This window comes from Meriones unguiculatus, chromosome 17 (genome assembly GCF_030254825.1).
Source record: "Meriones unguiculatus strain TT.TT164.6M chromosome 17, Bangor_MerUng_6.1, whole genome shotgun sequence".
Taxonomy (NCBI): domain Eukaryota; kingdom Metazoa; phylum Chordata; class Mammalia; order Rodentia; family Muridae; genus Meriones; species Meriones unguiculatus.
Genome location: NC_083364.1, coordinates 48017098 through 48041680, shown reverse-complemented (window position 1 = coordinate 48041680; position 24583 = coordinate 48017098). Strand labels below are relative to the sequence as shown.

The 24583-nt window shown below is 40.4% G+C and overlaps 1 protein-coding gene across 2 annotated transcripts in view; it reads right to left on the bottom strand.

Moving 5' to 3' along the window:
* Btla (B and T lymphocyte associated) overlaps window positions 1-15560 on the bottom strand; it is a 28224-nt gene extending 12664 nt beyond the window's left edge. For both annotated transcript variants that reach the window (XM_021626482.2, XM_060370480.1), the window contains exons 1-2: window positions 15161-15560; window positions 787-1110 (exon numbers count right to left, since the gene is read on the bottom strand). In XM_021626482.2, the coding sequence (XP_021482157.1) occupies window positions 787-1110; window positions 15161-15269 (433 nt within the window). In that variant the 5' untranslated portion in view covers window positions 15270-15560. The remainder of the gene's footprint in view (window positions 1-786; window positions 1111-15160) is intronic.
* Window positions 15561-24583: the final 9023 nt, after the last annotated feature.

Here is a 24583-nt window from a genome sequence, read left to right as displayed (position 1 = left end):
TACTCTCATTTCTCCTGCCTTTTTTGCTTGTCCATACTTTGTTTATTTTGAGTGTTCCCCAGTCTAATGCTTGCTTGTCTCTTCTTAGCTCCTAGAATCAACTGAAAAATATGAGGAGTGGGAGAAGCTGAAAACATCACTGAAACTCTGCATATTTCCCAAAACTCAACAAGGAATCTAAACATAGAGTTATTTGCTTGTTCTTTGTCCTCTAGGCAAATGGTGAACTAGTAATATTAAAAAGTGAATAACTGCCAGTGTATGCTAACAGAGCTTCTACCAATTTCAGTCAACCAAAGTCAACAACAGAAAAAAATAAAAATGAAGGAGAAAAACAAAAAAGAAAACTATTTCTGTGATCTATTTTTGAATTTGTCAAATAAATATTTTAACCTCTTAAGACAGTAGTAACTTCACCTGGTGTGTTAACACATGCCTTCAATCCCAGCACTCAGGAGGCAGAGGTAGACAGATCTCTGTGAGGTCAAGGCCCTGATTTCTACATAGTAGGTTCCAGGACAGCCAGAGATACATAGTGAGACCCTGTCTCAAAAAGAGCGGTAACTTCCATTATTTTTCCTCTTCTGTTCTTGACCTCACCTTCCTCTCCCCCTACACAAATACTTGATGTCTTCATGACTGTCATAATAGGTGATATGTCGTAGACTGTGGATGTGATACAAGTGTTTCAACTTCTGACTGAAGCAGCTGAAAGTCTGGATTGTCTCTCTCACAGAACCATGATGAAAAAAAAAAGCTATAGATGATCTGCGTTAGAGCACTCACCTCTCACATGGATGGCTATTGCATGGCTATTAACAACATCAGAGTTAAAGTTTGTAGAACAGCTGTATAACCCGCTGTCAGTGAGATTTATTTGTTTAAAGTAGAGAATAAAAACTGAAACCCGGTCATTTTCTTCCCAACTCATGTGTAGCTGAGGTCGCTCCTCAAGGGGTAAACAGTTTGTTTTATGCTGCTTGCACCAAGTCACATTAGGTCTCTGAACGCAGTATGTCACGGGACATTCAATTTTTAAAATATCTCCTGTTGAGACATTGTACTCTGAGTTCCTCTTAACATTAAGTTGTATTTGACATGACGCTTCACCTGAAACACAAAAGCAAAACTGGAATAAGCATGCTCTTCTAGAAGGACCGTATATACCACTGCAATTATTTCCACCAAAGTTATTCTCACACATAATTCCATCATCTTCCGCAATACTGCTTTTCAGTACTTTACTTCTAGTAGCCCAGTGGGGTACACAGCTGGCTCATACTAAATGATAACCTCACGCCAAGTGTTAAGAGGCCAATAAAAATCCCAAGCTAAACAACCATAACATATATGGACTTAGCACAAACCCATACAGATCCTTCGATTTCCACTTCAGTCTCTGTGAGCCCATATGAGCCCGCTAAATTGATTCTGTCTGTAGGCCATGTTTTCCTGCTATCCTCAATCCCTCCAGTTCCTACAACCCTTCCTCTCTCTCCCTCTTCCCAGGGGTTCCCTGAGGTCTTTGCATCTGCTGCTGGAGGAAGCCTCTCGCATGACAATTGGACTAGGCACTGATCAGAATAGCAAAATATTATTTGGAATGATTTTATGGATTTTTTTTTGCCAGGTTTCTGCCCTGGGTCTCTGGGTTATTTAGACTCCTGTTCCTGGCCATCCAGGAAGTGTTGCATAGGCTCCCTCTCTGGTGTGGTTAACTCTCTCAAGTTAGACCAGTTATTGGTTGACCACTCCTACAAGCTCTGAGCTACCATTGTCCGAGCATGTCTTTCAGGCAGGACAGATTGTAGATTGAAGGTTCTGTGGCTAAGCTGCCCCACTCCCGCCACTGGAAGCCTTGCCTGGCAATTTACAGCAAGGCTATAGCCAATATCAAATTAAATGAAGAGAAACTGAAAGCAATTCCACTAAAATTAGGAACAAGACAAGGCTGCCAGATCTCCCTATGTTTCGTCAATATAGTACTTGAAATTTTAGCTGGAGCAATATGACAACTGACGGAAATAAAGGGGATACAAATTGGAAAGGCAGAATTCAAAGTATCATTATTTGTGGACGTTATGATGGTAAATACATAAGCATTCCCCTGTTTTTCAATGACTTTAATACTGTCTTGCAGTCTTTTCCATGAATCTGTATGAGAGACATGCAGCTCAGGATAACCATCACTAGGTAAAATATGCTTTGATGACAGCCTATGTTTCTATACTTCATGAAGCATAAAGAGAAACAGCACCCTACCTTTTCAGACAGATATATTGGAAATGTGCCTCCCAGAAACATGTTTTTCAATAACTTATGAAACTTGAGTTAGTAACTGCCAAGAGTTTATAAAAGCTTTTTCACAAACCAGAAGTAGTGCCTCTTGTATAATATTAGTATCTAAGAGGCTGGAACAGGATTATTGTTAGTTTAAGCACAGCCTGAATTACATAGCAATTTTCAGGCCAACCTATGCTATATAGCAAGACACTATCTTAAAAATAAATTTAAAAAACATAAACAAAAAGAACCTGTAGCATAGAAAAACAATTAAAAATTTCCACATCATTGAATAAGTTATATTGTCATTAACCTATGAATTATTTTATTATTAATTATCATTTACCTTGTAACCTCAACACACAAAGTAGATCTGAAGCCAAGACAAATGAAAAAAAGATTTCTCCAAGCAGGAAAGATAGACAATGTGAGATACCAAACTGACTTCGCTTTATACATAGTTCTTACAATTTTACTATCCTTTGATAATTAACCTATAATCGTGTCATATGAAAAACAAAAACAATTAAAAAACTTAAAGTTATGTTTCATTTACACCCCTTTCTTGAAACAAATAAGTGTCGCAATTTGGTCTACAAAAGCTTCTACCAGTGTGGTTGCTTCAAACCAGGAACTGGCTTCAACAGTTCAAGCTTTGGTTGCTCAGGATACAGCCATGTGTAAATGCTCACGTTCATAACTGCAGGACTGCATTATTCTTTTGAGATCCTCGCATAAAAGAAGCAGAGGAAAGGACATGCTCCTGACAACTTTAGAAGCTCTGGGGCATCAGTTACAACATGTAACTTGTATTTCTGTACCATCTAAGAATTACTGAATAGAATTCTCCTAGCAGCTGGAACAAACTCAAATCAAAACAACAAAGAAACAAACCAAGAAAGAATAAAAGTGTGTGTGTTGTGGGGAAGCTTGAAATACTTTAAGATCATGTGCTTAGTCTTACCTTTAACATTAAAAAAAAAAGCCACAAAGACCTTAACAAAAGGAATTGTCCCGTTTTGCTTATTTTGTTTTACCTGCTAAGGGAATTTGAATTATTAAGACAGGGTCTCACTACATAGCTCTGGCTGTCCTGGAACTCTGTAGACCAGGATGATCTTGAACACACAAATATCCACCTGCCTCTGTCTCCAGAGTGCTGGGATTAAAGGTGTACGCCAGTTGCCTGCAAATTTCATGATTTCCTTGTTTTTAATTGCTGAGTATTATTCCATTGTGTAAATGCACCACAATTTCTGTATCCATTCCTCAGTGGAGGGACATCTGGGTTGTTTTCAGATTCTGGTTATTACAAATAAAACTGCTATGAACATGGTTGAGCAAACATCCTTATACACTTGAGCATCTTCTAGATATATGCCTAGGAGAGGTACTGCTAGATCTTGAGGAAGTGCTATTCCTAATTGTCTGAGAAAGCGCCAGATTGATTTCCAAAGTGGTTGTACAAGTTTACATTCCCACCAGCAATGGAAGAGGGTTCCCCTTTCTCCACATCCTCTCCAGCATGTGTTGTCACTTGAGTTTTTTATCTTAGCCATTCTGATGGGTGTAAAGTGAAATCTCAGAGTCATTTTGATTTGCATCTCCATGATGACTAAGGACATTGAGCATTTCTTTAAGTGTTTCTCTGCCATTCAATATTCCTCTATTGAGAATTCTGTTTAGCTCTGTACCCTACTCATGGAGATAACCTAGAACCCTAGCCATGTAGCCCATGGCAGCTCAGTTTCTAAGTGAGTTCCCTAGTAAGGGGATCAGGAGTTGTCTCTGACATGAACTCAGTGGCTGGTTCTTTGATCATCTTCCCCTCAGTGAGTGGGGGGGGGGGGGAGCTGCCTTACCAGGCCACAGAGGAAGACAATGCAGCCAGTCCTGATGAGACTGATAGGAAGGGAGGAGGACCTCTTCTAGCAGTGGATGGGGGAGGGGCATGGGAGGAGAAGAGGGAGGGGGCAGGATTGGAGGGGATGAGGAAGGGGGCTGCAGCTGGGATACAAAGTGAATAAATTGTAATAAATAAATAGATAATTAAATAAATAAAGGTGTGTGTTCAGCTCTTTCTTCGTTTTGAACAATTCTTTCTCAATAAACCTATTCTGCCTCCTCACTAACTTTCATCCCGAATACTTTTTTCTGAATATATTTATGGAATTATGGGCTATAATGATGCTTAAATAAAATTACAGTCCATGGTTCCTTTAAAGATAATGAATGCTCAGGGCCTTTAACTACTTTCTTACACAAGAAATTTCTCAGGGTTACTTTTATACAAGATCTCATCAACTCTTGCATAGAATAACAGAAATTTAATTAAATTATCAGGAATCTGGGGGAGACTAGTAATCTGCAGCAAACCTTTAGCATCTCTGATTATTGAATTCGAGATGCTAAAACCGTAAAACTTATTTAAAACTATATTGGATTCTCAAACAACTTCACTTTAAGGCTTCATAGTTGAATTGCCTCAATTTTTTTTTTTAAAAAATAAGCATGAAAGCAAGTTCAAAGGTAGGTTGTAAAGGTGAGATTTTCAAAAACATGAAGAGAAAGGGTAAGGCTGCTGACCAAAAGGAAGTGCCTAGCAATAAAATACCTGATGTGGTCAGATTTATGGCAAAAAGCAAGGAAGGCCAGGGTGGAAAGGCCAAGTGAAACCTTGTTTTCAAAGTCTGTTCCTCTCTCAACTTAAGAGATCTCAGCCGCCTCACTTCCCTTTTTCATTTTCCTGAGTACATCGGGACAACTAGGTAGTTGTGGACAAATACCAACCGTTCTCCGTGAACTTACTGTTCAAGTCATGAAACAATTGTGTAGTGATAAGTACTTAAAATAAATCTATTATATACTACTCTTTTCCCCTTCAAATGTACCTTCGCCTGAAAGGAAAGTTCAGGGAGGTCTTGTATACTCATTGTTAGAGGGTATAGGGATTAGAAATGATGTCTGCCTTTGTGGGCTTTGCCACCATATGGAAAAATAAACATGCACAATGATGGGAGATAACACTCTACATAGGCACACGGGTACAGGGGTGCAGAACACTTGGCATGGGCAGCTGGGGTGCTTTGCTGGAGGCTGAGCTGCCCTTCCGTGGATGAACCAACCTTCACCCTCAGAGCAAAGACAGGTGAGTTGCTGGAGTCTGAGAAAGTGAAAAGGTTAAGGCTTCCTGTTAGTTCAGAAGCCTCACAGCAGATTTAAGGAACAGACACACAGCAGCACTGTGCTTTTCTGGAAGTGACAGAGATCATTGTTTATTTCAGAATGAATACGACAAGCTCAGTTGGGGGACATTGAAACTTTTTCTATCCACAGAGAGAAAAAAAAATGTGATGTCCAAGGGGTAGACACATAAAAGGCATGAAATCAATGAAAAATAGGAACTTTTTTTTAAGCTAACCATTTCCAATGACAGCACAGATGTGTACTTGAAACAGACATTTAATCTTATTGACCTTCAGCTTCTCTTTCCTCACTGTATCATCCTTCCGTTCAGCCAGAGAACTGAGGCCTCATGAACTGTCCATCTTTAGTATTCTGTGACTACACACTTGAGAGGAGCACAGGGAGAACATGCAGAAAAGAGCTCAAAATTGGCCCTCACTGTGCCACTGACTAGGAATGGGATGGCAGAAACACCACTGTAGCTTCTGAGTACCCTTCTCAGCAGGACAAGAGTGACTGAAAATCAAATCACATCAGGTGGCCCAGAACCTTTTCTTGAATGTTACAATGAATAGAGGATGAATATGCTTTTACAGGAATCAAGAATACTCAATCTGCGTGCAAATAAGGCAAGATGTTTTTTTTTTTTTCCTTATTATCTTCAAAGCCTAAAACTGATGTTAGGAGATCAAGAATGACTCACTGAGTCAGATGTCACAGTTCTAATCTTCTGTCTGGCAGGCACATTGACAATCCCTTCCTGCCTGCCTCAGAACATGCCACTCAAATGTGTGACACTTAAGATGGATTGTCTTCACAAGCAAACATTTTCTGATAAGGGGATAATCACAAGTTGTTTTAGCTCGGTCTTATCTGCCAACTCCCAGTCACTTGGTACTTGGTTTTATTGCTCCTGCTGCTTTCCTCAAACATTCATATCTGATAGGGAAATTTTGATGTTAAAAATAAAAGAAACATGTGTATTAAGACAAAAAAAGAAGCTTACCACCCCCAGAATTTCATATACCAACATATCTCTTTGTGGGTCACTAGAAATGGAGGACTCGCTTTAAAAGTCTCCCAAAAGCTACTTGTGTGTTCTATTCTATATGAACTGTATACACAGCTGTATAACCAGATAGTGTCTAGCAAATGTGAAGATTGGATTGCATTATTTTGAACAATTGCTGCCTCCATATAAAAACTACACTTTCAGAAATCATAAGAGGAAACAAAGAATAAAATGACCACATCTATAAAATAAAGTCACCAAACAAAAATGTTTTAGGAATATGTATTATCACAGAGACTATGGGGAAACTGGCCAGAATCAAACTCGAGTGATTCTGAGCATTACAATTCATGCTCAAAGTGAGCTCAAGGAGTGGAATCCATGTGTTTAGAACCAGCTCTACAGTTTGGGCAGTTCTGAGTTAGCTTTCAGGTAGGGTAAAATTTCTGCTGAGAATAAATATTACAAACATATTAATTTGCAAATTACATACATATTATTAAAACACAATATTGATTAGAACTTAAGCCAAAAATATTCTCGTGGGAAATGCTTTACCATGAACATTGTTTAGAACTCCCGATACATGGGAATAGTAAAAACTAGTCAGTATGGGATTGTACCTTCTCATCCATACTTTAAGGTTGGAGATGTCCCACTGCCTATGATCATTTAGGAATGTAGTGGTTTCTAACAGAATTTTACAATTAGACTTAATTTTTTTTTATTTTAGATGTGCCATAATCTCCTGTCCTCAACAGGGGGAAAGCCCTTCTGGTTGAGCAAGTAGAGAAAAGCTTCATGAAAGAAGAGGAATCTAACCCCAACCCAACCTCTAGAGAAACCCAATCCTCTTGTCATTATAGTTAATACCATCTCTACACCTTTAAAAAAAATGACTTCTGTTACTCTGTGATTACTTCAACTACCTTGCCTTGATTACAGCTATCACTGTAAAGCAAATTTCAACTGAGAGTCACCAACTCTCCATTGAAAAGTTCCTACACATGTAAAGAAACTTCAAAACCAAAATGGTTTCAGTCATTGAGTGAAATTAATGGAAAAAAAAAAAAGAATGGAGATTGGATTAAGTTGAGATGCAATGTTAGAGATGGACAAATAAATTATTTAGTTTAGGAAAATAAAATTGTTACCAATGGTATATTAATACCTATATTTTATTAGCCAAGAACCCCTTTAGCTTCTGCCAAGAGATATTGTGATAGATAAGCAATAAGCAAATGTTTCAGATACATGCTGGGGAGGCTACGAATGTAGAAAAGTCTTCACAATCAGAAGGGAGAAGTCTCCAGCCAATATTTGATACTAGAGTCTGCTTACCTTAAGGGGTAGGGATGGTGAAGCGGCACACTTACACCACTGGGGAAGGGCAAGAGCTGCATCTTCCCTAGAACTGGGATGTGGGGATCCTCCGAGGTAGCTGCCTACACCAAGCCCCAAACAGTCCATGCACAGCCTTGTAATTGCACATTCACAATCCTAGGACATCAACCCAGACACTTGAGAAAATTATGGGCACTGTATCAGAGAATCGGAATATTGTATTTCCCATAAGCCAGCTGACAAAGTAACAAAATCAGAAACACAGTAACACGGGGGTGTAGTGGGGACCTGCACTTCATTCAGGAACTATATTGCTCAGTGTATCATAGCTCTGGTTAAATACATCATTTTATGGTAAATGAGCTGCTTCCATAAGTCAGATATTCACAGAAAGTTTAGGAATACATAGAGATGTATGATTGAAAACAATGTATATACATATCTAAGTGAAAATCAGAACTGTAACTAGAAAAACATCATTGTTGGAAGAAAACTTGTGTCTTGGTGTCAAGAATAAAGGAGACAAATGAAAGCTGAGGCTACTGTGTAATGGAGCTGAAAAAATCTCCAGGAAGCACACATATGGTATGAATTCATCTAACATGACTTGAATCACAGCAGAGAAGGATTTTCATAATCGTTTCCACTTAAAGCATATACATCTTCATAATCACATATGAAACATTTAAATTTGCTTTTATATGGTATTAAAAAAAAAAAAAAAAAACTTCTACTAGGCCCAGAACTTCTTATAGTTACTGTGACATTTTGGAAAAGAATTTAAAGACTATCTCTTAAATTTAGTTGTCTATGACTATCAGAGACATTAAGCCAGACATTTTTAATAATAATTAAATTTTTGTTTAAAATACCATTTGTCTTTAAATGCTAAAGGGTGCCTGGTGTTTCCTCTTCTAGAGATACTTAAGGTGGAACAAGCAGAGACCTTGAGAGGTCATCCAGAGAGCAGATGTGCACTTTAAGCCACCCATGACAGTCAACTCCAGAACTATGTCTACATATTCATAGCTAGTTACCCAAAAGGGCACCAAATCTCCCATATCAATGTGCCATACACACCTCCCAGATCCAGCACAAAAGCAGGCAAATAGAGAGATGCTTAATAATTCTTAAGTTCTTACTATGTGCCAAGCATTTGGGGGCATCATATATAGAAGTGATCTTTGACTTTTGGTAGGCTCATGTCTTCATAAACCTATCATAATTTAAAAAATATTTTTAAGTTAAAATGCATTTAGTAAACCTAGTCTATCAAGCAACATATATGAACCTAGCTTGCCTAAAATCTATTCAAAACAGATTAGCTCAAATAAATTAACATAAAGTCTTTTATAATTAAGTATTGGTACTTCATGTAATTTTAGAGTATAGTTAACCAAAAAAATGCTGGCAACATGGTATAATGGACGGTATTGGTTTTTTTATCTTATGGACTGCATGGTTGAGCATGTTTACAGCATTATAGTTACTAGCACTACTTTCATATTTAAGTTGAGTAAACTGAATATTAGAACAAATAAGACACCTGCCAGAGGTCACTAGCTACTGAGAGAAAGACTTGGGATTATAATTTAAACCCAGATCCACTGTGCTCCAAGGCACGGGTTGTTACCCACAAGACACTGTGAATGAGAATATGCAGGAAAAGTTCTTATCAAAACACTAAGATTACACCTAGCAACCATAAACGTCAGGTGTTGCTATTTTCTATAATAATATGAATTTATAAAACTGACACATACGTTAAGTAATTGTCAAAAGCTATAAAGCCAATGAGTGTCCGGGCCAAAATAGAAATCTAAAGGTTTTCCCCAAGTACCTCTGTTCTGAAAAGTTAATCCTGTTTGCTTCCATGGGATTAACAGTGGTGAGTAAGGAGTGGGATCTGAAACAGGCAAACAAAGAGATGGAAAAGGGACAAGTTGTGTAAAGTTGTAATTCGCTTATATAAATAAAACTGTTATAAAATTACACTGACCAACAAGGCTTGATTGACAGGCAAAACTACAAACTAAAAGGCTTTGTCTTTGACTCTTTTCTAGTTGGCTCTTGGTACTTCATTATGTGTCTACCAGGTGGCAAATATCTCCTAATGCTTCTATCCTTTGCCCCCAAGTCAGAGGATCACATTCACTCTATTTCATGGAATTCCTTGTTCATTCTATGTGTCAAGGGTGAGGTTCTGGCAGGTAGTTCTGTTGGTAATACATAATAACAGTTAATAACAGGAGGTTTGGGACAGTTTAATGGCTCCAAGGAAAAATGATTAATTCATTCTGATAAGATACAGAATGCTTCTTGTCAAGGCAACACTGACAGCCTGGTACAAGTGGGCCCTGTCTTCCATAGATGTTGGGTCCTCTACCTTGGTCACAAATCTTTCAGGAAGAGAAGCCAACCTTAAAAGCTGTCGACAGTAGAGTTGGTGAGCTCCTCTCACATTCTATCAAAACCAGCAGGAGTTTTTACAAATATAGTCAGTGAAAAGTTGTTTCCTTGCGGTGCTCTGTAAAAGTGTGGTAAATCAGAATGGTACAGGGAAGGCCACTTTCACTTCCCTTTCAATATATTTTCCTACATCCCTAATGCAGTCTGCTACAGAGATGGCACACTGAGCTTCACTGGACCTCAAGCCCCAGATATGGTTGACTATATGGTGGACCATGGGAGAGAAAAACAAAAAACAAAAAACTGCCAACTGTTCCCCAATGTTCACTTTGCTTTTCTAGCACTACAGAAGAAAACGGAATGAGCTGTGACCATCCAGGTGAACTCTGAACACCTCAGTTTCTCCTACTGATGACTTCTGAACCATGGACAACTTGTGGTGGGTATGAATTCCAGACTGCTCGTTAGAGGAACATAGCAAGTAGGGAAGAGGCAAAAAGTATTGACCTACCAACTCGACTTGATTTTGCCTTGTAAGGTCCGTCAGACACTCCTGTGATCTTTGTTTAGCAGGAATGTCAAATGATACATTGCCAGGCTCTGAGGATACAAAGAATGACAACCCAACATATACATGAACACAAGCACATATGACACTCCTTCCGTGGAATAAATACAGAAGCCATAAGCAAAGAGCATACAAGACAGGCACACAGTGCTACATTAATTTCAAAGTAGGAGAACTGAGAACTTGAGAAAGTGAGTTGTAAGATACAAACGCTTCATCTTACTGACAATGTGTCAGTGAAAATGAGTAACTGAAAAGATAACGCTTATCAGCACTCCTTGTGACAGAAGATAATAACAGATAACACGAAGAACTACGAGGTCTGACAGCCTCAAAGAAAGTCTCACGTCCCGATACATCACTTTAAGGGAACGGTTAAGCTAATTAGAGTTTGAATTAACAGAAAACAATCCCAAATAATCACTCTTAGCTAAACTTACACAGCACTGACGGTGTTCCGCAGTGTTCTGGGTGTTGTGCAGAACTGAGGCATTTTAATTGGCACACTACCACCATAAAACACCACAACCGTGTTCTTTTTTAGCTGAAAAACTGAGAACTAAAACGGGTGTGGTCACATAACCGGTAAGTGACAGCCATGGGCCACTGGTCAGGCTGTCTTTAGATACCCATTGTTAACCACTGCACAGCAGAGCTTGTCCAAGGAACCAAGCAAGCAAAAGGTGAATTGCAACCATACAAATCTGATTACAAATACTTTTCAATATTTTTTTTTTTCTTTCAGCAATGTTGGACTCCAACTGACAGCAAAAGTTACAGGTAATGGAAGTGAAATGGCAAAGTCCCATGAAGGTGTGGTAACAGTTTCAACTTCATTTCTACAAGAAAGGATAGTTTTTATAGTGGGGTAAAGGAAGTGAGAGAATTTTTTAAAAGCCCCACAGTGCTAATGAGTCAATTCAAGGATATAATCAGCACAGGGCTTAATCTCATTGTGTTTAGTCCAGGAAATTCTGAGCCATAAGAATGTATTCCTAGTATTTACATAAATAGCATTTTCATGAAACACAAAAGGTGTTGGGAGTTTGGTAAAAGATGCAGCTCTCTTTCCAGTATTCCACATGAACATTCCAACAGGAAAACCTGAAGTCATAAGGCAAGTTATGTCATGGAGAAATGACTCAGAGGTAAGAACACTTGCTGTTCTTCCAGAGATCCCTAGCACTCATATCAGGCAGCTTATAACCACTGTAATTGCATCCCCAGGGATCCGGTGCCTCCTTCTAGACTCTGTGGGCACCCACAACATGGCTCATACAAATGCATACACACATATAAAATTTTAAAATAAAAATGTCTTGAAGTGAGGTGAAGACATGCTACACTGTCAAGCAATAATAGACTGACTCAGAGCATCTGTCTGTTCTGCCCCAATTTAAAAATGGCTCCACAAAGAAACTTCTCACCTTTAGGAGAAAGAAGACACATGCAAGGTCAAATTGGTGACATGACTCTAGCCACTGTGTTCTCAAAAGACCTAAACTGTAAATGTTGTACCTTCACTGAGCCATATTATGACTGTTTTTATAACAATAATCAATGGTTGATCAAAGATTTGCTACTGCCTTTACTCCATCTCTCTCTTCTCTCTCTCTCTTCTCTCTCTCTCTCTCTCTATCTCTACCTCTCTCTTTCTCTCTCTCTCTCTCTCTCTCACACACACACACACACACACAAAGTTGAAGTCCTCATCTGATCCTCCTCTGAATGAGTGGTCCAGGCCCACAGAGATGGAGCAGTATCCACCTGCAGTTAGAACACTCTCGCATCATGAGGAACAGATGTTTATATTCCATTTCCATCAGGAAAGAAATTATGTTCTTGAAACTGGGTGAGTTGTCCTCTATTCTTTTCTTTTTTGAGAAACACAAAAGTACACTTCCTGAGCATTTTATATTACTATAACTGGGGGACATATTTTTAAACCATCCTTAAATGGGTTGAGAATACACTGCAATAAGGAATTTGGTGGTTATTGAAAGTCACAGGAATTCTTCAAGATATAAAGGCTCTTCACAACCTTAGTATAATTTTAAGGAATGGAGCCATTCAGAAGAATAAATTATTACCAAAGATTACTCTTTACTCTCTTCTTTTGAAAGGAGGGTACAGCAAGGTGCTGAGGATAGAGCCTAAGCCCTCACACATGATAGGCAAGTGCTCTACCACTGAGCCACACTTTCAACCCTCACCAAATGTTCCTTTCTCAACCTACATTCTTTTAAAATATGTTTCATTACATCTGGTGTGTGTGTGTGTGTGTGTGTGTGTGTGTGTGTGTGTGCATTACACTGGAGTATATGTGTGGGTGTGTGGGAGATCGGAAGATAACTTTCAGGATGCAGGGTTTGGTTCTCTCCTTCTACCTCGTGGGTTCTAAGGATTGGACTCAAGTTATGGTGTTTGGCTGCAAGCACCTCTGCACTCTGACCCATCCCACCAGCAACCAATCTATGTTAGTAATCCAGTGTGGGTAACACTGTAATCCATGGGCCCATTAATTTAGCCTGAATAATACTGTAATCCACCATAACAACTGATCTATAAGACACCTGGTCAGTGCTTACCTAAACTGCTCCATTTCATTTTCTACATGTATTAATTCATTACATTTGGGGCTAAAAATTTCACACAAGGTATTTTATTCATTATTTTAGCTTTGAATCAAGTGTTGATCACAAAGCGTGAAGTCAAAGCTGGACAGAAATCAAAAGTTTTAGTCACAGCACAGTGACTATGGCTAATTATTTTAATATTAATAACAGAGTAGATTTTAAATAATAAGTATGTGAGGCCATAGTTAGTTCGATTGATTTAAACATTCTACAGTTTATGCATGTTAGTCTTACTTTATACTTCATATATATACATAATTATATATATACACTATTTGACAATTTTAAAAAGATGAAATAAAATGTTTAAAATGAGAACTACTTAAAGTGTTAGTGTTAAACCTTAGTTCTTATTTGTTTGGGTTTTGTCAGAGGTACTGAGGGAAAAAACCTATTAACCAAATTACCATTAACATTATCATACTTAAATTTCATGTATTTATCATAGCTAGTCACTATAGATGTAACAGAGAGCCATCATTTAGGTATAATTATATGTTTTTAAATGAGCTAAGAAAGGAAGAGAAACTTAACTGAGTCCATAATATAAGTGGCAGAGATAGTAAACAATCCAATTCCGATAACCAAGTTTGTGTACATAAATACTAGTTTATAGCACACTGGGTAGGATGGGATATGGAGTACAGATGATTATGATCAAAATTTAAAAATTTTCCTTTGTTTCATGGCAGCCAGTCTATTATAGATCCCTTAGAATTAAGTAGATTCAGTTTAATATTTGACTTTGATAAGAGTTTGGATAACTGTGGAAATATTTTACTCTGCCCCTGGCTATGTGGTCTTGTGACATCAGAATTCAATTCAAAACTTTACAATTCTAAAATTCAAGATGACATTCCACAGGACCTCAGTGGTTATGTTTTCCAATTTAAAGTAAATGTGCCCAACTGACACATGTATTCTGCTGGGAGGTGATTTCTTATAGTTTGCTTGATCCCAGAATTAACTGAGGAACAAGAAACTTCTACCAACCATTCAAGGGCCTTTCCCTCTATAACTGCATGGTTCTTGTATGGGTGAAAAGTAGCAAGAGTAAGAAAGGAGTTGGAAGTTTGGCTCACGTGAAGGTGTTTGCAGGGGTGAGCCACAATTCGCCTATGGAGAGCTGTTTTCTAGCATCAGTTGGCAACCACTTACAAATCACCCCGTCCAACAAACTGAAGCACCACGTGTGCTCTACTCTCCTACTTTACAGCATGAGGCTTCCTCAGTGTTCTCATAGTACACCCCGCAGACACAAGGAGGGATTCTGTCTGGATTGCGTGTAAATTGAGAGTAATCATGGCCACAGCTATAAACTCAAGTATCCAACACCTTTCCCACATACATAAGCACTACAGCATCCTGATGTTCTCATGGAGAGAAAGAACATGAGATTTCTTTCCCATCAGCATGGCAGCCAGAGAGGTATTTTGTTGTTGTTGTTAGTAATAGCGACAAATCTGTAAAGTATTTATAACAACTGCTCAAATCTCTTTTACTTACCATCGAGACATGTCTCTAGCTCTGTAGGCAGGCGAATGCCATGTCCTAATTTCACAAACATCCTGTAGCCTTCTCAAAAAGCAAAGGTAACTCACTATTCTGAGTTACACCCTGGACATGAACACCCCTCTCCACTGAGCAAGCCCAACAAAGAAAACTATCACTGTCATGAATCGTGGGGAAGAAAACCAGAAATCCTCATAGTAGGTGCCTTACCATTACTCTTAGTAGGTTCCTGACAAAGGATGCTCCAGAGGCCCAGATTGAGGATGAAGAGTTCCCTAAGTAACGCTGGAGTCCCAAGCATGGCAGGCAGGGTCTTCATTTCCAGCACATATCAGACAGAGGGAAACGCCTCAGGCAGAAGGCTTCGTCTTTCTTCCTAGGGTTCTTCAGAGCTAGATCATATTATTCACCCAAGCCGCATCTTAGGGGGGGGGAAAAACTCAAGAGCACCGGTGGGACAGTGCAAACAGCTTGAATGATTTTGTGAAAGCAAAAGATACTGCTGTGGTTTTGTCTCTGATCCAATCTGCTGCTCTCTTTCAGGCACTCTGATGTGCAAAGCAGCTGGGTACTTGCTTCTCCTTCCGCCCCACCACTGTTCTTGCATAACTTTGAGGTTTTTCTCAAAGTGAACACTTAAGCTTTAAAGAAATCTAAATTTTTATAGTCTTTAGGTTTAGATTCTGCTCATATCCGGGGTGGGAAATTCATGGTAAAAGTACCTATGGTAAGCATACATTTCCCTTTTTCATAGCTTGTGATGATGATACTTCATTGGTGTAGTGTATCTTAGAAGCTCCCTCCCACCCCCATCATGTCGGGGTAAGATGAGAACGCTTCTTGCTGTGAAAACAATGGAGACTTATCTGACGATACGGAGAGAATGAGTGATGGCACATTTCATCAACAGCAAAGGGAAGGGCCTCCTTCAGCCTGTAGATGCCTATCAATGGAATATGATCACTTTTGGTACTGGCTACTTGTTCTTTCTAAATATTAAAGTTCTAAGCAAAGTGAGGTCTTGAATACCAATTAAAGGAAACTTCCATCTCCAGTTTGCTTCATGTGGTTGCTGTCTAGATGAAGCACTGAAGTAGAAAATGGAAAAAGATTAAAACTGGATAGCTCAGGGTTGCAGTGAGGTGGGGAGTGGGGGGGGGCTCCCAGCCCACATTTAGTCACTGGCTTATAATAACAGGGACTTATTCCAGATGAAGAGGTGGCACCTGTGCATTCATAGTCATTGCATGAAATTCAAACATCTTTCCTTCAGAGTCTGGAGATATCCTCCCAAGGCCAAACTCCAGTTAGTGTAGTTATTGGGTATTCATTGATTCAAAGAGATATGCCACAGTGGCTGGGATACAAACATGAATGAACATTGTTCCTGAATTTAAGGAATTCAGCCAACCAATACTGATACCCACACACCCAGGCACACCAGAGATAATAGAGTCAGTCTGCAGAGCTCCAAAAATATGCACTGCTGACCAAGGAGGCACCCTGTTTGCGGTGCATTTCATACAACTCATTCATTTTCCCTGCTCAGATTGTGGTGTGAAACCCCTTTGGCAGTTGAAGCAAGGCTCAATGCCCCTCTAAAATGGCCTGACAGGTTTATTAGAAAAGCCTTTGAACCACCCATCCTCAAGTTCAAATATCATCCAAACCAGAAATAAACACTGTCAACTGCAGACCTTCATAATTCTCTACTCTGCAACTGTTTTCCTCCCTTCTCCTTCTTTTCCTTCTCCCACTTTTGGTGTGTGTGATGTATGGAAATGTTCATGTAGATACGTGTATGTGCTGAATGCCCTCTACTGAGTGTGTGCAAGGGTCCGAGTTCTTTCACAATCATTCTGCACCTTATGTTTTTAGACAGCATCTCTCACTGAACCAGGAGCACATCAGTTTTGCTAAAGTAACTGACAATGCGCTCTAGGAATCACCCACCTCTCATTCTCCCTCAGCATGGGATTACAAAAAGATGCTGCCATATGTGGTCTTTAATGTAGCTTCTGAGGCTCTGAACTCAGGTCCTGATGCTTCCACAACAGGTATCTTACTTACTGAGCCATTTTCTCAGCCTAGTGTTTTTTTTTTTTCATATAAAAGAATCCATACTAAATAGATAAAATTAAAAAAAATCATATAAAACATCTAATGAATTTTTAGAATTTATTTATTTGCTTATTTATGATTACAATTTGTTCACTTTGTACCTGGCTGTGGCACCCTCCCTCATCTCCTCCCAGTCCCACCCTCCTTCCCTCTTACTTCCCTATGCCTCTCCCCTAGTCCATTGACTGGGGAGGTCCAACTCTCTTCCATCTGACCCTACCCTAGTCTCATCAGGACTGGTTGCATTGTCTTCCTCTGTGGCCTGCAGGGGGGAAGTGATCAGAGAGCCTGACACTGAGTTCATGCCAGAGAAAGCCACTGCTCCCCTTAGTAGGGAATCCACTTGGAGACTGAGTCTATGGGCTAATTCTGAACAGAGGCTTTAGGTCCTCTCCATGCATTGTCCTTGGTTGAGGTGTCAGTCTCTGCAGGGCCACCAGGGCTTAGGGTGTTTTTTTGTTTGTTTTGATTTGTTTGGGTTTTTTTTGTTTGTTTGTTTGTTTGGGCTCTGTTGGTCTCCTTTTGGAGCTCCTGTCCTCTCCAAGTTTTTCTATCTGCCACTTCTTTCATAAAATTTCATGCCCTCGGCCCAAAGTTTAGCTATGTGTCTCAGCCTCTGCTTCAACACCTCCATCAGTAGAGACTTTCAGAGGCCATCTGTGCTAAGCTCTTGTCCTGTTTCCTGTCTTCTGCTTCCAATGTCTACTGTGTTTGCAGGCAATTGGTGGGAACTAGAAAAGAGTGAGGTATCCCAGAAGCAGAAAGACACACATGGTATATACTCACCCATAAGTGGTTACTAGACATACAATATAGGATAAACATACTAAAATCTATACTCCTAAAGAAGCTAAACAACAAGGAGGACCCTAGGGAAGATGCTCAATCTTCATTCAAGAGGGCAAACATCTAACAGATATTAAGTGGTGTCCATTCTGGTTTTTTTATCAGTGTGTCTGGCTATTTGTTCCTGCACAGCTGAGAGAGCTGGGAGGAGCACTGGCCAAGACTTTGTCTCACAATCTCACTCTTTTCTTTATTCTAGTGAAGAATGGAAAGAAGCCATATTCAGAAATGCATTGCTCAGTGACAAGTCTGTCTTGCCTTGTGTTTATGAACTTATCTAGTAGCTAGGTTTTTTCATCGTAATTTCCATGTCAGTGCACACATTGAGCCAGTTTACTGCATTCTTAGAAGTGTTTCCTTTGTATACTAAGAGCAGTTTCTAAAACACAAATCCATTGCCAGGTTTATGTTGAGTGACAAAAAGCAAAATAGAATTTGGCAAAATGCAAATTATCTTTATAATAACCCAAGAGCTACTTGCATAGCAAATTATTCCACTCTCTTGCTGACTTGGTTTCTTTCATGAATCAGTAAGAAACACCTAAAGAAGCTAAGCAAGAAGGAGGACCCTGGGAAAATGCTCAATCCTCATTCAAAAGGCAAATGGGATAGACATCAGAAGAGGGAGGAAACAGGGAACAGGACAGGAGCCTACCACAGAGGGCCTCTGAAAGACTCTACCCAGCAGGGTATCAAAGCAGATGCTGAGACTTATAGCCAAACTTTGGGCAGACTGCAGGAATCTTATGAAAGGAGGGAGAAATGAAAGACCTGGAGGTGATAGGAGGTCCACAAGGGGACCAGCAGAACCAAAAAATCTGGGCCCAGGAGTCTTTTCTGAGACTGATACTCCAACCAAGGACCATTCATGGAGGTAACCTAGAACCCCTGCACAGATGTAGCCCATGACAGCTCATTCTCCAAGTGGGTTCTCTAGTAAGGGGAACAGAGACTATCTCTGACATGAACTCAGTGGCTGGCTCTTTGATCACCTCCCCCTGAGGGGGGAGCAGCCTTACCAGGCCACAAAGGAAGATAATGCAGCTAGTCTTGATGAGATCCAATATGCTAGGGTCTCATGGAAGGGGAGGAGGACCTCCCCTATCAGTGGACTGGGGAAGGGGCATAGGAGGAGATGAGGGAGAGAGGGCAGGATTGGGAGGGGACAAGGGAGGGGGTTACTGTTAGGAAACCTGTGCCTATGCGCCTGTGAAGGTTACACGCGGGTTCACAAATCACACCATGAGATCAGTTCCACGTGGGAGGTTTATTAGGGGAAGAGGGAAAGGGGTCGCAGAGAGATGAGGCAGAAGAGGGGGGGCTCCAGTTCTCTTATAGGGTGACCCAGGGCATACGCAGGTAGTTCCAGGTGGTCAGCAGGTGGTCTGGGTGTCTTCACAAATGCCTGATAACCAGTTTGTTAGGTCCCTTGGGGCTGGCTGTAGAGGTGCCTGCTTACTGATCCTAACATTCCTCCCTTTTTGTTTTATTAAAAAGTGAGAACTCAGGAAGGAGTGATGGTGGGGGAAGGGTACAGGGATGACTTTTGCTCTTCAAGCTACTTCCTGCTGATTAGGGGCGTTGTCCATCTCGGGATACAGCTGGTCCACACCATCAGTCATAGTCATCTGGCTCTGTGGGCAGAGGTTGATAATCCTGTAAGAGTAACTGATTAATGGTTTGGTTAGAGATTTTTTGCATTTGTTGTTGGAAGAATGTAGAGAGGAAGTTAATTAAGCAGGGTGCAAAGAGCAGAAGCAGAAAAACTAGCACGAGAGGTGAGATAAGGGGCAGAATCCATTTCCATATGGAGTTCTGAAAGGACCAAGAGCTAGACGCCTCCAGCTCTTCCTTTCGTTTTTGTAAATCTGTCTCAAGTTGTTGGATTTTGTCCTTTACTATACCCGACTGGTTGACATAAAAACAGCATTCCTCCTGGAGGAAAAGGCAGAGGCCACCTTCTTCAGCTGTGAGGAGATCCAATCCAAGTCGGTTTTGAAGTATTACTGCTGCCAGCGAGTCAATCTGTCCTTGGAGGGTTAGTATTGTCTGAGCCACCTTTTGAAGGTCTGGATGAACTGGGAAGAAAGCTGATAATACAGAGTTAGTGAGGTAGCTAATCCTGCTGTTCCAGTCCCTAAAGCTGCCGTGATTCCAGCAGTAGCCAGCAGGGGTAGGATTTGAATTGCCCTCTTCTCCTGCTGGGCAGCTTTTGAGTCCACAACCGGGATTGGTAGGAGCTCTCTGTCACTTATTACCCCCCAGCTCAGGGAAGAGGAGTACCAGAGCACAAACTCCTGACCAACGAGCAGGCAGACGATGGTAGACCTGAGTACCACAAAGAATCGAAATATTATTACCGGTAGGGCCTTGGGGTTGAGATGAGGTTTCAAGGATTACAGTTTCATTACAGTCTAAAGAATTTAGCATTCCTACAGTGTGTCCCAGATGCCTTGAAACAGCTTGCCATGCCAAAGAGGGTGATATGAGAAAGGTAGGGGGTTGTGGCAACTGTAGAGTCAGGGCAGTTAGTAAATGGTGAGGTAAGGTTGTTTGACAGAGTCACTGCAGAGGCTGTCAGCGGTACCTCTGACTTGGTCCTCTGTGGTACACACAGCCAGCAAGCTTTAAAATGGCCCGGTTGGGTCACATTAAGGAGCTTGTAGGCCGAGGTCAGAGTCTGAAGTAGGAGATTAATGACAGGCTTGTGTCATTCATAAGAGGGAATGTTAGAGAGGTAATAATCTTAGAGGAGTGTTAAATTATCTCTTCTACTTCTCCCATTCCCAGATTTTGGGTAATTGGAACATATTTTCTTTGGATACGGATAGTACTTATCGGTAGATCGGGTGTGTAGTGGCGGTAGAGTTTTCCAACGATGCCTGCTTCCCATCTGGCATCCCACAAGTCTTGGATATATAAGTAGAGGGTTTTTTTATACAGGTGAAGAAGTTTCTTCTGTGCTGGTGAGTGGATTTGGCAAGACCAGTATGGGCAGCCTCCATATGTGTCCGGCCATTTTTTTGCAATAATCCTTTGTTTGATCAAAGAGAAAGCAAACAAAAATTCTATCAAATGGGGGGGGAGAGATAGAAGTGGGGGTGATAGCTATCTCAATTGGCTCCCGACAGCCTCCCATAGAACAGTTTGTTGACCCTATTTGGAGAGATTTTTTTTTATTATCAATGATGGTTTCTTGAACCTCAAATCTCCATACATAGGGATTACCTTTAACAGAAATAGGCCAGAGGGAAAGGAGGAAAGATAAAAACCTTCATATCAAAGGCTGAACAAGGCAACCCAATAGGAAGAAAAGAGTCCTGAGACCAGGCAAAAGAGTTTCACCCACTCCCACTCTTCGGAGTCTCACAAAAACTAGCAACCATAACACATATGCAGAGGACCTGGTTCAGACTCATACAAGTCCTCGCTTGCTGCTTCAGTCTCTGTGAGCCCATGAGAGTGCTGCTTAGTTGATTCAGAGGACCATTTTGTTCTGATGTTCTCCATCCTCTCTGACTCCTACAATTTTACCTCTCACTCTTGCAAAAGGTTTGAAGATATCCCAGGGGAAGGGACTTGATGGAGACCCCTGATTTAGATGCTCTCTCTGAACAATGTCTAGCTGTGGGTCTCTGTAACCAATCCCATCTGCTGCCGGAGGAAGCCTCTCTGCTGATTCCTGGAAAAGGTACTGCTCTATGAGTATAGCAGAATATCATTAGGCATCATTCCATTATTATTATTATCATTTGCCAGTCATATTTGGTTTTACCCTCGGTCTCTGGGCAATCCAGCCTCTGGTTCCTGGCCATCCATCCAGGCAATGTAGGGACTCAAGATAAACCAAATATTGGCTTATCCCATAAGTTCTGTGCCACCATTGCCTCAACAGGTCTTGCAGGCAGGACAGATTGTAGGTAGAGGTTTTTGTGTCTGGGTTGAAGTCAGTTTGTTATTGTTTTGTTTTGATTTTTTTCTGTACCTTGAAGGGTACCTTCTCATGCCAAAGAGACTAGGACATAGGAGTGAAGGGTCCATTCAGGTACCAAAGCAACCTATGTTCAGTAGCTGTGAAGCTGTTCTCGGCAATGCCCTCTCCCCCTGTCAGTTTTCAGAGAGCAACCTTCTGTTCTAGCATCAGACAGTTGTTTGGGTGTTTGGGGGCTCTCCATAGGACCCTCTCAACCAACAACTCAACTGAATGCAGCCTCGTGTCCCCACCGGAAGCTTTGCCTGACTACAAAAGATGGCCAGTTCAGACTCTGTATACTCCACTGTAGGAGTCCTTACTAAGGTAACTCTCAGAGATTTCAAGAACTTTCCACTGCAATAGGTCCCCCTCCCCAGGCTCCGCAATTCCAGCTGTCACTTCTCACACTCTTCCATTCTTTTTCCCCCTCACCCCTGATCATTGTATATCTTCATTTCAATGATTCCCTTGTGAAACAAACATAACTGATTTGCACTCTTAGTTTTGTAGATATACACAAGCTTTGACATGTCTCATCTTTGAGTCTCCATAAAATACTAGGGTCTGAATGCATGAAATTCTTCTTCTGTCAGGAGAACCTGGAAGAAGAAAGTTTCCATGGGATGGTTCAAATATAAGAAAAGATTATTCTGAATATTAAATTTTTTTTGCAAGAGACCTTTTCAGTCAAATATAAAGTTGTGTAAACTTGTGTATAATACTTAAAATTTCACTACCAGAGTTCTAGATTTGTCTAGAATGTCATTTACATTCTCAGGTATATTTTTTACTGTTGGCATAAAGCAAATTGAAGTGTGGATGGTGGTACAAACCTGTTATTCTAGGACTTGGGGTGCTGAGGCAAGAGAATCCAAGTTCAAGGCCCACCTGGGCTGCATAACAGTATTGTCTCAGGAAAAAAGAAGAAGAAGAAGAGAAAGGGAGAGAGAAAGAAAGGGAGAAACTGTAGCAATGATAAGGATGGTAACTGAGCAAGGGGCACCCAGGACTCTGCCAACTCATCACAGCCTGTGTGCTAAGCATAACAAAGATGCCTAAGGCTGCACATTTCTGTGAGATACAAGACTCTCTGATGGACTTTGCAATGCTGCATAGCATAGTAGTCTTGGATCCTTACACTCACACTGCTTCCTGTTGTTCTTTGCCTGAAATTAACTTGGACTGTTATCGAATATCTTATTTCCTATGTTTTCCTCACAGGAATTTTCCTATGATAAAATCTTTGCATATTTGACCCTGTCTTGGCATATCATAATATCACTTAATGTAGTGATATTATGTTAGTGTGTCAGGATCAAGCATACAATGTTATATTCTATGTTACTTAATTCTTTGTTCAACAGGTGATGTTTTATAACAGGCATCTGTTCTATAGAAGATAGGAAAGTATTAAAGCTAGTACGTAAAATATATATCTAATAAAATCAATCAGTTTGATTTTATTAGCCAATACACAAAACAGACATAAAAACAGGAACATGGAGAGTTCATAATCTTTTAACCTTAAAAATAAGGGTATCTAGTAGCATGGTGGGAATTTAACAAAATGATGTGAAAATGTGCATTTCAGAAACATACTATGGTTACTATCACACCTCTCTTGGCATGGAATTCTCTTATTATTATTTTATATTATTTTTATGCAGGGCCTCACATAGCCCAGGCTGGCCTTAAACTCACTATGTAGCCAAGGCTGACATTGAATTTCTGATTCTCTCTACTTCTGCCTCCCAAGTGCCAGGATTACAAGCATGAACCACCACACCCTATTTATGGGGATCAAACCCAGAGTTTCTGAAATTCTGTGTGAATACTTTCTCTACCAACTGAGCCACATCTCCAACCCTTCAGGGCTTAACAATAGACAAGGAACATGGAAAAGACAGTAACTCAGTGCAAAATGAAATGAAGGGTTTTGTTTGTTTGTTTAATTTGTTTTGATGTAAGGTTTTGTTTTTGCAGGGCACAGTAAGATTTTTAAAAATGTGATATTTCATTCAGAAAGAGTATGGGGGAAGGGTGGTGATAAACATATATTAGCCAGTATAATAGAGGCCCCAGTGAGATTATACGAAATCCAGAGCACTGGAGCAACTTCCTGGAAGCTGGAAGCAGGACATTTTAGTTGCTTGATAAAGTGGTGAATCATAACGAAGGTCTCAAGAAAGGGCCCAGGGAAGCAAAGGCAGCAGGGACTACACAAGACTCAGAGCAGCAATTGTTTGTCATCAATTAGTTCAGAAATACAACTCTGCATACTTTAACACTTGACAGAGCTAAGGCAGTGTTCCCTGTTTGAGCTTCAGCCATGTTTATCTCTTTTGTGTTATTTGAAGTCAGTGCCAATGAACCCCAGTAACCATCCTTCTAAGTCACCAACACAAATGCAGTTTGCAAGGAAACCAAGAAAGCTCAGGTCTGGGTAGCAGGCCCTTCACTCCCTACAGATTTCACCTGCTCAGCTGCCTTGTTCTGCCCCTGTCACAGGCCTCTCTAAGTGAAAACATGGTCTCCACCGGTGCAGATTTTAATAGCTGGACATGTTATGAAACTAAGATTTTTCTCTTTGCAAGACATTAAATTTTTATAATGTTTGATATAAGCATTTCCCTACTATATTTTTAGGCTACTTCCCCAAAATAGAATCCATAGGCTGAAGATAAGAACATTAA